At 33.8% G+C, this 13,348-nt stretch overlaps 1 protein-coding gene across 1 annotated transcript in view; it reads right to left on the bottom strand.

Annotated features, from left to right (window-relative positions):
• EXOC2 (exocyst complex component 2) overlaps positions 1-13,348 on the bottom strand; it is a 114,552-nt gene that overhangs the window by 30,861 nt on the left and 70,343 nt on the right. The window contains exons 19-22 of the mRNA XM_039698474.1: positions 12,477-12,538; positions 11,498-11,564; positions 9,437-9,553; positions 5,417-5,558 (exon numbers count right to left, since the gene is read on the bottom strand). Of these exons, the coding sequence (XP_039554408.1) occupies positions 5,417-5,558; positions 9,437-9,553; positions 11,498-11,564; positions 12,477-12,538 (388 nt within the window). The remainder of the gene's footprint in view (positions 1-5,416; positions 5,559-9,436; positions 9,554-11,497; positions 11,565-12,476; positions 12,539-13,348) is intronic.

The raw sequence follows: 13,348 nt of genomic DNA, 5'->3' as shown, positions 1-13,348 counted from the left end.
CCAGTATGCACAAAAAACAATCTAAATACATACTCGGCAACTGATTAACACTATGTTTCCTTTGTTCCTTTCATCTCTTTTAATTATGTTAATAATGTAGAATAAATCAGAACAATTTTCAAACAAGAGAAAAGAACTAAACTAGATTTCACTGCTGCTGCATGTTAAAATTGAAGTCTGTCTTGTAAAGACTCAGAAGTCTACATTGAAATTAAAGTGAAAACTTGAACGAGTTATTTATTAACAATAAATCCAATTAAGTTAATAAAACTGCCTTCTAACACCAGCAGTCACACCTTAGATCAAAATAAAGAGCCAAACATAAAATCACTTTGTACACAAGTTCTGACATTTAGATCTTTCTTACTGAAAAGCACATGTATGTTGAAAAACTAAACAGTAAATGTTTTAATACGTAGGCCAAATGAAAATTTGCCCCATGCAAACAATTTATCCTTTTTTATATTTAAAACTGTAACAAAAAGCATATGTGTTAGGAAATATCTGATAATGACAGACAATTGCTTAAATGAGCAAGGCATAAGCTTCTTCCACACTGACAGAAGCAGAGTACCACACTTGAATAGTATATATTTTTCAAAGCTTGCTCAAAAGGCAGGCTTCTTAATTTTATTCAAAATTCTTCTTTGGAACTGTTCATTTAATACAGTTCTTCTCATTCTTGCATTTCCCTATGAATTTTATGATGCAAGAAATTGTTGTCCCCAGTACTTACAGCCAGATGCCTGCAGAGCAGCCAATGATAAATAGTGTCAAGGTTTTTGGATAAGATTTTTCTGAATGTTCTATAACTTACAAGACTTTAGCTAGTCAAATTAATCATGAATGTTCAAACAGACAGGATTCAAAGAAGGTAGTAAAAATAGAGAAAAACGCTTAAGTGAGTTATTTACATGACATAGCAAACTCTGTGGACAGAAACCTACCTGCACCTTTTTTCCCCACCCAGATTATGCTTCACTTGTTTCTCAAGTTTTGTAACAGCTCAGGATAGGTTTTTGCCTGTATCAATTCCACTTAATATAAAAACCAATTGTATTTCCAAATCAGCTGTCATTTTATGAAGCAAGACAAGTCCACTCATGTGAAAAAAAATATTATTTAAAGATGGAATTATAAATGGTTGCATTTGTGTAGTTTTTCTTTGTGCATGAGTTTTACTGCTATGAAAAAGGAAACAAACCAAAAGCCAGACCAGAAACCAGCAAATTCTCTTACTGCATTGGTCTACATGGCTCAGCAACAATATTGGAAATAAATACATTACATTTCTGTAAAGGAAATTCATGTGGACTTGATTAATTTTCCTGATGACATAGACCTTTTGAAGCCCTGATTCTCAGAAAGAAAAAATGTTGGTAACACTGTCAAGGCAGAACATTTAGGTAATTGCTGTGCTACCCAGTGGTATTGCCTATACATAGGCAATATACATATTGCCTGTAGTGTACTCCAAGAATACAGTAATTCATATAACTTCTGTAAGCTGTGCAAAGAAAGTAATCAGTGATATTAATAGGCTGTTATCCCTAGAGCATGAAAGTGCAAGATTGAAGGGATTTCTTAAATTACACAGCAGCCTGTGGTAAGCTCACTTGTCTAGTGAGTATCAGATTTCTCTGTCTTTTTATTTGCACTTCAACCCTGTCTCTTGTTTGAATAATCCCGTGCAATCCATTTATATTTCTAAATAAAAATGGATTAATTCTATTTAATTTAATTTCTAAAATTGTCTAGTGAGTATCAGATTTCTCTGTCTTTTTATTTGCACTTCAACCGTCTCTTGTTTGAATAATCCCGTGCTATCCATTTATATTTCTAAATAAAAATTATTAATTCTATTTAATTTAATTTCTAAATCCTACCCTAATTTATGGTTTTAACTTGCTCATCCAGTCCTGGTTTCCCACCTTGCTCCATCTCCATTGGCTTGATAACAGTCTTCATCACAAGGTGTTTGTTCCAGTCTCTCCCTCTCTTGCAGTTACATTATTCCCTATCTCAGCATTAACTTCCTCCTCCTGAATAACTCCATCTACTCAAAAGCATTATTTCCAATAGTCCAGATCAGGTGGCCTCTGCAGAGAACTGTTCAGAAACAGCTGTAGTCTTGAAGCTCTGGACTGGACAGGAAATTTACCACCAGAAAATTCTTCATCTTGTTCCTAACCAAATAATGAGTATTTTCATACACATTTTCAAAAAAGTCCTTTGCAAAAGATGTGTCATGGCATCAACATGCCCCCAGTTCTGGTCAGATTTTCAGGGGCCAGATGGCTTGAAAGTTTCAGACTGAATCAGGGATTCATTTACCTTTTCTTTACCATTCACATATGCGCAAATCGATGTTCTGACCTCCTCTTTCCCTTCAGAAAAAGAACTGTTCTTATCAAAGTTCGCCTTTTTACTACCATCATTAGTACTGTTTGAAAGCTGATGCAGAAAAAGCACATAAAAAACTTCATGCCCAGCTGTAATGTCCTGGCAATCATCCAGTAGGAATACAACACTACACATCACTGATAGCATCACTCAGGAACACAACTGAGGCCTAAACAGTTTCCCTTGCCATATCTTTTTCTTATTTTTTTTAAAAAATTAAGACTTTAAAAGTCAAAATCCAAACCAGGAAAAGGAAACAAATACAATATTTACAATTTTCAGATATAAAGATTACTGAAAACAGATAATAATTTCCAATATACAATTTTTTCCTAAGAAATCAATATGTCACTGTTTAAGAAATCCTTGAGTGAACAACGTGTTTGACTCAAGTCAGACCCACTCCTCATCATATGTATGGTATTTTAGCTTAATAAAGTAGGTATTTTTAATGCTGTTGGAGATTAAGTGTAACATAGAGCTTTGTTTGTTTTGGGTTTTCTTAGAAAGAAAATAAAAAAGATAGCACTTCTACTGCAGTGTTAACTGCATTGTTTAGATTATGTATATTTTCTCAATTAAAATCTTACATACAATTTAAAATTGTTTGTAAATACCAGTTTATTGAAAAAAAATCAATTCTATGGCTCTTGGGTGATCTTTTTTTCTTTTTTTTTGATTGAATACTGGAAAAAATCTGATTTTCATTTGCCCCACAAAGAGGCTTTTTTTCATCCAGTCCTTTTCAATTAATAAGCTCCTCTACCTTCATGAAGAGGTTACCTATTAATCATTTACTAATTTTATCTTCAGAGCACCAAATATTTTCAGGGTCAATGAACCACTGCTCTAATCAAACAAACTGAAGGTCCTCAAAGCTACTCTTTGTCTGGGTTCTGGCTGGGATAGAGTCAATCTTCCTAGCAGCTTGTATAGCATTTACTGTATTTAGTATGAGAATAATGTTGATAACACATCCATGACTCAGGTGCTGCTGAGCAATGCTTACATTAAGTCAAGGACTTCAGTTTCTCATGCTGCCCTGGCAACGAGTGAGTAGGGATCCATGAGACTCTGGGAAGAGACACAGCTGGGCAGCTTTCCCTGACTGGCCAAAGGATATTCCATACCACATGACATCACACTCAGTATGTAAACTAGGGAGAAAGCTGGCTGGGGGCAGGCTGGGCATCGGTCAGTTGGTGGTGAGTAACTATTTTTCATTTGAATCACTATTTTTTCTTTTTTCTTCCTTGTGGTTTATTTACCTCTTTGTTATTTTACTTCTAATTAAAATTTATTATTATTATTTCAATTATTAAATTGCCCTTATCTCAACACATCTGTTTTTTTAATTTTACCCTTCTGACTTTTTCCCTCATTCCACCAGGGCAGGAGAGGAGTGAGAGAGCAGCTGTGTGATGCTTAGTTGCTGGCTTATATTAAATCATGATACTTCTATACCAGTAGTCAACAGAAGTTAACATTTAACGGAGGTTAGTTAATTGGAAAGGTAATTAATCATCAAGGTGGAGAAGCATAGAAAGAGTGTCTATATGTTCTTTTTCAACATGTCTAGCTTGGGGATTAATAAAAAAACCCCAAATGACTTTTCTACTATTTTGAATTGGCCAACGCTAGGATATGCAACCTGAAGAAGCGTCTTTAATATTCACTGTGTTCACTTCAATTTTTGCCAAGAAGTTACAAAGTACGTTAAACGGAAAATAAATTGGACAACAAGAAGGCTGAGTCCTACCTGCATTAGAAATGAAATATTCCCTTTAAACAAAGAAAAGACTGTACAATTATCCTAAAGGCAATGTGAGCTAGAAAGTAGATGCTAAAGCACTAGGTCAAGAAATGAGCACATAAAAAGCTGACACAATGTCTTAGCTGTGGGAATCCAAATGTGCCAAGTGAAAACATACTTCAAATATGATGACAAGTTATGTATTATTCAGAAACGTTTTTGAATGTGCAAGATGAGTATCTAAGTTATTTCCGCAGTATGTTGTATCACAGCGTATATTCTGAGCACAAAAGTATTAACAAGAGATGGAAGACACACTTTTATCTAGAGTAATAAACCCTAAGATCCTTTTGCTTTTGAGCAAACAAGCACCTGCAGCTCTTGATTCACAGATTACCAGTGTGTCCCTTGTAATTACCTCCATATCCAATTTTCAAGTGCCACAGAATTTTTACTAAGTCTGCCACATACAACTCCATTAAAACATCAAAACAAGAATGTAAAAATTGATTATGACAAGAACATCTTCAAAATGCCATGTAATGTCACTGGAACTTATTTCTACTTGGTATTAACCAGGCATTTATGTGATAAGGAATTCAAATGTATCAATTATGCATAGGACCAATTAAGTGTTCAAAGGACCACAGAGAATACTGTGCAAGTATTGAATACTGTTCAATACTTGCACAGTATTCACCACTGCAAGAAGAGACAAATTTATATATTTTTATATATTACGCTCCCTCACAACAGAGGACATTAAAGCATTTAAATAATGACTAACATCTCAGTCATTTTAAACACCTTATACATGTCCTTCAATGGTTTAACATTCTTTGCTGAACTACTGTTATAATATGCATTTTCTCATAATTTTACCTTTTGAGAACTGTAATTATGTCTATTATCAAAGTAGCCAGATTCTATTGGAAAATATCCCAAACTACCTTAGTGAATTTCATAAGAAAATAGCAAAGATGGCTTTTATAATTTTTTCTATTATATACAAGCAATGAAGCAAAATAATCACAAAAAACAAGTATTAAAGAGATTATCAATAATGAAAGCAGCTTTAATCATTTGGGGGTATTTGAAAAATGATTTAGGAATTAAGCAAAGTCTGTGAGAAAGAACTCATAATAAGAACATGTCAAAAGTTAAAAACACAGACTAGAAAAAAGTTTTTAATTGCACAGTATATTTTAGCTCCTATCAATCACTGTTAAAATCATTTGAGTTTAATAAGCACATATTTACCTGTTGGAATGAGACAATCTTTCCAATCAAAATATCCTGCATAAATGCCAGGTTCTAATGACCCAACTATTGGATCTGCCTTGAATTCAATGTACATTTCAAACAGTCTTTGATCCAGCTCTTTCAAGGATTCCATACTAACCTAAAAAATTAAACAAAAAAAAAAAGAGAAAGAACATAGTAAATAGTCATTAACTGAAAGAATTTAATCACATACCCAAAAAATAACATCATCTTTAATTTCAGCAAAAAGCAGCAATTACTGACATATTTCAATTCATAATTACGTATATAAAAACTTCAGAATTTCCATATTATCTGTCCATCCCACCCAGTATAATTTTTTTTCCTGATTGTATTCAGCAGTAGACATTTTCATGAAAAATACAAGGAATGCCTAAGCAGGCAGATCATTCAGTAACTGTCTACTGGCATAATTTCTTTTCCTGCATGTCAGGAGGTGTTTATCTTGCAAAGTAAACAACTGGATTTTGTGAAAGCCTTAAAATATACCCATAAAATTTTCAATCCTTAAACATGAACATTTTTCTAAAATACTTTAGATTTATCAATTTTAATTTTACAATTTATTACTATATTAAAAAATACATTATTTATTTAGAAGTTTCTGTCTTCTGAAATTGAACCTATGGACTTTCCCTCTCTACTTCAACAAGTGTCTGTACAAACAGAAACAGAAGGTGCAGCTCATTAGCATCTGCAGAACTCTTTAACAGCTGTCTATGTGCTTCTTTGTAATTCACACAACTTAGCCACACTGAAAGCTAAGGTGATATGGACAGTTTGTTCATTGTATCTGAACAAGTTTAATTTTTATACCAGGCTTTTTATTAAACAAAGGTACTCCCTGTAATTATAGCTTCTACAATGATTCTATAACACAATGCATATCACAAAATGTTGAAGCAGAACACTAGTATCTAAACATGGCAATGGATGCTAAATGCAAATAAAATGAAATTAAAATTAAGATCAAAATCTCACATGACTTCTGCTGAAATGTATTTACCTTTATAAATAAGAGCTTAAGCAACACAAAAATAAAGATTTTAAACTAGTGTTCATTTCCCTCAACAATTAGGGGAAATATATGAATAATCATTTCCAGAAGTAAAGGGGTTTAAAATGAGGTCTGCTTAAAAAACAGATCTCTAGAGCCTACTGGGATTTCAGAAAAAGAAAGGACTCCTTATCATTCCTTTCTAAGGATTTAACACTGCAAAATGTGGAATAAGGGCGGAACCTTATTCACTAGAGGGATGTCTCTAAATTGTGCTCTACTCTGGTATGCCTACATTGTTAAATAAAGAGAAAAAGGAACTGCAATATTTGAGTCAAGAACTGAAGCAGAGATGCTTTCAGGAAGGAGATCACAAGTGCAAGGGAAAACAGTTGTTACTGAGGTTAAAGCTGATGTTAGGGAAGTTGGGATGGTGAAGCTGGTGCTCAGAAAGAAGACACATGACTTTCCTGCTTTTCTAGGTGATGAACCTTCTTTGATTTGTGACAAGAGGACCTCTATCCCAAAGGAAAACTCTCTATAAGGCATAAGAAGACCCAGGCTATTTTCTTCCTCTTTTCATTCTACCTGACTGCCTATTTTTAAATAGAAGAGCACATTAAAAAGGTACAGAAGTCTTGCTATTTTTTCCTCTTACACATATTTCAAGACATTTTTCAGTTCAATTTCTTATGATTAGGGACAATAACAACACTTAGACCATTCCTATTTTGCTTTGAATTAGTGGGAAAAGCAAGTTTGAGTGCACGGTCCCTGCAAATATGTACCCATTCAAAGAATCTGTGAAAGAACTGTTTGCTTCAGTGTTCCTCAGCAAAGTGTTTTAGAATTAAGTAATTTGACCTTCCACTTTTTCAGTCATTTAGTACAAAAGGTCATCTGCACATTCAATACAGGCTTTTTTGTTTCATACAAGTTCTCTTCAACCTGTTTCAAATTCAATACACAATTAAGATAGTGGTAATCTGGTTTTTGAGCTGGTGGAAACATTGCAAGAAAGAACAAACAATTAATCTGAAAGTAATTTTGAGCCCAGGATTGGGGAGAAGGAAGCAGAGCAGAAGTCCTTAACATTCACCATGTATGCCCATGCCCCTGATCCTCAAGTGGGCTAAATGCTTACAAAAATAGACAATTCTCACATTGTTGCCTTTCTGCTATGAACATCCCTGTGACTACAGTTTTCATTTCTTGCATAAAGCCATTTTGAGCCTCAACTCTATAAGGTTATCTCATTATCAGAACTGTGGAAATAACTTTATTCAGAAGCTTGATCAATAAGCTCGATGAATTTTATGGGATACATTTTTTTTTTCTACTTCCTAAATGACTAAACTGATGATAAGTTGAATTAAAGAATCTCCACAGAGAAGTACAAGAGTCATGAATATGTGCCAAGGTAGCATGTGCTAAAAGCACAGTGTAATGTTTGGCTGCTTTAGGTAATTTTGTATTTGGCAGACTAAGAAAAAAATCTTGAAATAATTTTCATATAGAATGTAAAGAAATGTTCTTGGCTCATTTATACCATTTATAATTTATGTACTTCAGAATATTAGATAATAACAATTTCCCTACTAACAAAGGCAACTTAAAAAAACCAGCCCAGTGTAAGAACAGATAGTTTTTTTAATAAAACACACTATCAAACTCACTTTAAAATTAAATTTATAAAGCTGACAGAATTTAAAAGTATATTAAGTTTCAGTCTTTTCAGATAAAAACTAATATTTAAAAAAATTGCCAATTCCTTATTACAACTTTTTAATCTAATATTTAAATAAATTTAAAAGTTTCAGAAGTTTAGGTGACAGAACAAAAAACTGAAAGAATCAACCCACCCCTCTAAACATCTGTAAGCTTCCAACCTCATTTAAAATTAATAAAGGGCTCAAAAATTGCCCTCTTATGATGACTAATTATCCAAATCCCCCTAGCTGGCATGACCCGTTGATGTGTCCCACACATGCAGTACTGCACCAGTCAGAGTTCTGAAAGGGTTAACGCAGACTGGGAATTAATCTGCCCCTTCAACGTCTGAATTTGGTAATTTATAAATGTACCAAGCTTTCAGTCACAAAACTTTGATGCGGCTGTGCAAGGCAGGGTGTTGAACACATACATAACAGATGTCTTAGCTGCTTCCAACTGTACCGAGCTCAACTCTCAGTAGCAAAAAAATGGCAATATCCAGAGTAATTTTCTACATTGTACTAACCACACAAATCATAGAAATTCCTTTCAAATGCTATTCAAAACTACTTAGGCTGTAGAAATTCAAGCAACATTCAGGCATAATGGGACTAAGGATGCACTACATAGTTGAACAATCAGTTTTGAGTGAAATACTGTACTCTGTACTGGAAAAGATAACACTTTACTTCCAACCAACAAATATTTCTGTAAATAAACTAGCTTTATGGTCCTAAGGATTAAGTCACAACATTTCTCATAAGAAGTGATTAATCTTTACAAAAAGGCAGGAAAATGAGACAGCTACTGCCACCCACTTTGACATTTTCGTTCTTTGAAAAAGAAAAAACAACAAGAAAACCCCCCCCAAAACACAACAAAAAAACCATGAACTAGTTTACGAACAAGAGCTATCAGTAATGCAGATTTCCAGATGAAATAATTTATCAAGTATATTCCTGAGATAACAATCTTTTACTCTCTGCATTGAGAGAACACAGTGACATTAAACAGCGTTACTAAGAAATCAGATAAGCTCTGCCATTGAATACACAAGTCCTGAGCAAGAGCTCACATTTTCTACACCAGCTACTTAAGCCCTGTATGAACACACAGAACCATATCCTTGTTGTTATGTCCAACCAATGCTTGGAGTCCCACCTATCCGTGGAAGGCCCACCCAGGAGTCGTTCTGGATGTTTGGACACTTGCACCTACTTTTCACAGAAGGTAAACCAAATAAAAATCTTCAAGCAATGCTGCTTCATTCCAGTGCTCTCACTTACTTGAGTTATTTTATCAACACCTTGGAAGCCATGTTTCTCAAAATGTTCAGCTATATTTAGGAAGGTATGGCGTTCCAGGTAACGGCAGTTACTGAGTGCAATTAAAAGTCTCTGCTCCTAAAAATTAAGAGAAGAAAGAGCATATCAGTTGAAAAAAGAAGTATCATCATAACCAACACTGCAAATGCATATAGAGTATTTTATTGACTCTCTCTGCATAATAAACATTCTCATAAATAAAGTAGGGTTTACAAATACTTTTGTCAACAAACTACTGAGAACTGAATAAATATCAGGTATGATGATTGGACATGATGCTTCCTCTTATAGGATCCATTCATTGGAAAAGTTATGACTAATACAGAACTGTGGTTAAGACTTCTTTACAAAAATTAGGTTTGGACAGCTTTCCAGGAAGCTGTTTCTGGATTTTACTTCATTTTACTTCAAGAAATATACTAAGAATTATGACCATCATAAATATACTAAGAATTATGACCATTATAAAATCAACTGAAGATCATCTTCACTTTCCCATGAACCTGGCTAAAACAAGGGAAACAGGTACTGAACAAATGCACTCACCAGCTCTAAAATACTAGAATGTTCTGAACTACATTATATAATTTCAGCAGTTTGAAGAAATTCTAGGTGGTTATAACTTATGTCTGTTCTTCAATGACATTTTTAACTACAAGAGAGTCAAATACATTCTGTAACTGAGATACTACAATTGCCTTTCCTTGATCTTGATATAAGATATAGCTTCTAAACAAAGAACCAAACAAGACAGAATTACTATTGAAATAGATTAAATAGATTGCCTCTTCCCCTCTCCTCCTTTTCATTCCAAACTATTTTTCTACCTCAGATGAAAGTTAAAAATCAATTGAGAAAACATTTTGAAAACAGAATTATTTTGGTGACAGTAAAGTCATCATAACAGCACTGATCTGATTAAAAATGGTATTGGTTTTCAGACCCAGAACTCCTGACAGTTTTGTATTTCAGTAATACAATGACTAGGACTGAGAATTGCCTTCTACTTTAAGCTATAACCAGGCAGTATGCAAACTGTTAGAAAAATGAGAATTTAAAAAATACAGTGACCAATCTTACTCCAATCATTCACTTTCTCTGTTCTCATTCAAGAAAGTGAAGACAAAATATCTTGTGATTTACATAAGAAAATAATACCATGGTACCATGGAAGCCAGACATTGCCTAAAATCACTTTTTTTTAAAAGCATTTATACCTATGACATATAGGAAGAAGCCACAAGTCAACAATTACTACCAAATCTGTGTATTGCAAGAATGAAATGATATAAAGAACTAGTTATTATAGTCTACAATTCAGAAACCTGCCCCAATTTGGCAATCTGTGATTCTTTATTGTAGCAGAAATGTTATTACTCTTGTAAATTAGGCAAAGCTGGGCTTCTGACAACATTTAAAACCTGTACTAAGGAATACTGATTTCACAAGAGGTTCTCAGTAATTTTCTTGCAGGTAAAATCTACATTTTTTAATCAGCTGCTTAAATGGAAGAAAGTACATTAACCAAAGTGTCAAGAATATTAAAAATATTTTCCCAACTTCCTAAAAATACAAAATCAAACAAGCCAAACAAATAACCAATACTTATTCTCAGTAAATTTTCTGGGGGAAAGAAGTATTACTGTATCTTTGTGGGTTTCAAAAAGTAACTAATAATCAGACTGATTCTAATCTAAAATAAGGTGATAATTCAAAAGTCAAATCCTCAGCTGACTTAACAACAATGCTATTTTCACTGATTTCTGTGATGCCATTTTAGTTTCTGAGGACCTGTTTTCAAAAACAACTTTCATGAGTTACCTTAACAAAGTACACTAAGATACCATAAAAACCAGTGCTTTCAACAAAAGAAAAGCCTACAAAATACAAAATTGTTCTCTAGAAAAAAAGAAAACAAAATAAACAATATTTACAATATTGCAACACTAAAAAAGAGCCACATTCTTGTTGTCTTTGAGAATTATTTTCACATCAACTTCTAGATATAGAAGCCAAACTTACTGAAGAAAGACTTGATTCCTCATGAATGCTTCCAAACAAATCTGGAGACGAAACATCAGCTGAAAGACTAGGAATATTGTTTAAAAAGTAAGTATATACAAAAGTATAGTGCTTTTTATTATTTGATACATGGTGAATTCAAATCAACAGGAATGAAATGCAATCCTATTTCAAACCCCCCTTACACCAGATAACAAAGCAGTCCATGTTGCTCAGTTTTTCCAAGATGCCCACAAAGCCTGCAGGAGGAGCTTGGTGGTCTGATAATACTATTCTAGCTACAGATCTTTCTTTTCCTTCCTAAAGCATTTTTCTTTTCTCTAATTTCTCTGTTTTGCCACACATTCTGTTTTCACACCTATCCAGCCAATGGTCATCTGAATAGGAAGAAAAAGAAATTTCATTAAAATCAGAGTTAATTTGCCCTTTCCAATGCATATTGCTATATTTGCCAAGTCTCTGGCTTTTCACAAATGTTTGTAACTCCTGAAAGCTCAGGCTACCCTGACTTGTTTTGGTCTCTAAAATAAGTGGTTCATAAAAATTTATTGAGCAAACTACTTTTATCAATTTAGCAGAAGTACTAATAGAATCAGTAAAAAAATAAAAGGGAAGAAAAGAAAGGCAGGGGATGTTTCACCATGACTGCACGTTACTTATTGACAAGTACAACTGAGTCCCTGTAAAGTCATGTCAAAACCAACACATTTGCTTCAAGAGCACACAACTTGTGTCACTGAATAAAACAGTATAAGTAATGTAATATTAATTATCCCGTATGATCTTTATTACATGATGCCACACAACATTTTGACGTAAGAAGTACCTGCTCTTATTTGAAAGCATCACTTTTCAGAGGCAAAAGTATTCACAAGAAATATGAAATACAGAAGGGATAAAACCACAACCCCCGTGAAATGTAAGACTTGTACACACAGTTGCAGAGTACTACACATAAATCTTATTTCTTTTTACTTACTGTGATGTGTCTATGTCACCATCAGGTTTAGTGCTTAGTTGTTCCAAACAATCTATAAAGCCCTAGAAAATAATAAAGCAAGTTCTAAATTTTCTGCCAGAACTAAAAACATTCTCAAATTCACTTTTACTACACTCCATAAAAGCAGAGCAATCATCATCACCTGGTTTTGTCTTAAACCTTATCTAAATATAGTACATTTAGTTACAGCTTTTGAATGCATATTTTCTATTTTGCATGCATCATAGCGTGCTTTTTAACCCTGAGAAATAGTTTTCATGATGCATGTTTAAAATTATGCAGTGATAATCTGCTGATTAGCATGGTTAACAGTTTTTATGTGCTCAATCTGAACAGTGGATTCCAAGTAAAAATTGCAAAGCCTCACTATAATCCTGTTGTTGCTTTGGCTCATCATTTCCTATTCGAGGAGACTATTAAAATGGTTCAACAACCTAAATAATGCTATTACCAAATTTCAAATAAATTAAAAAAAAATCAGATTTTGTTACAAAGAACACTGTTTTCTGCTACAGAAATTAAAAGCCAGATCCTCAGCTGATGAAAACCAGCATTTTTCCTCTGACTGGCAGCAGATAGATGTTAGATGGCATCAGCTCAGGAAGCATCAATTGTCAGTAAAATCTTGAACAAGCAGTAAAACACTTGTCATGTCACTTACTCTCTCAGGATTTGCCATCGCCGGATTGAGCTAGTCAGCTCTACCTACTTTTAAAGTCAAACATTTCTCAGAATCCCTGAGTGTACCACAGGAATAACAGAGTCATCAACTTAAGCTACCTTTTGGGAGGTGGGTAAGATACAACGCACACATTTTTGATCATCACTTGTGTTGACAATTTCATACTGCA

This window comes from Passer montanus, unplaced genomic scaffold (genome assembly GCF_014805655.1).
Source record: "Passer montanus isolate IOZ18808 unplaced genomic scaffold, ASM1480565v1 scaffold126, whole genome shotgun sequence".
In the NCBI taxonomy this organism is placed as follows: domain Eukaryota; kingdom Metazoa; phylum Chordata; class Aves; order Passeriformes; family Passeridae; genus Passer; species Passer montanus.
This window is presented reverse-complemented; position numbering and strand designations above follow the sequence as displayed.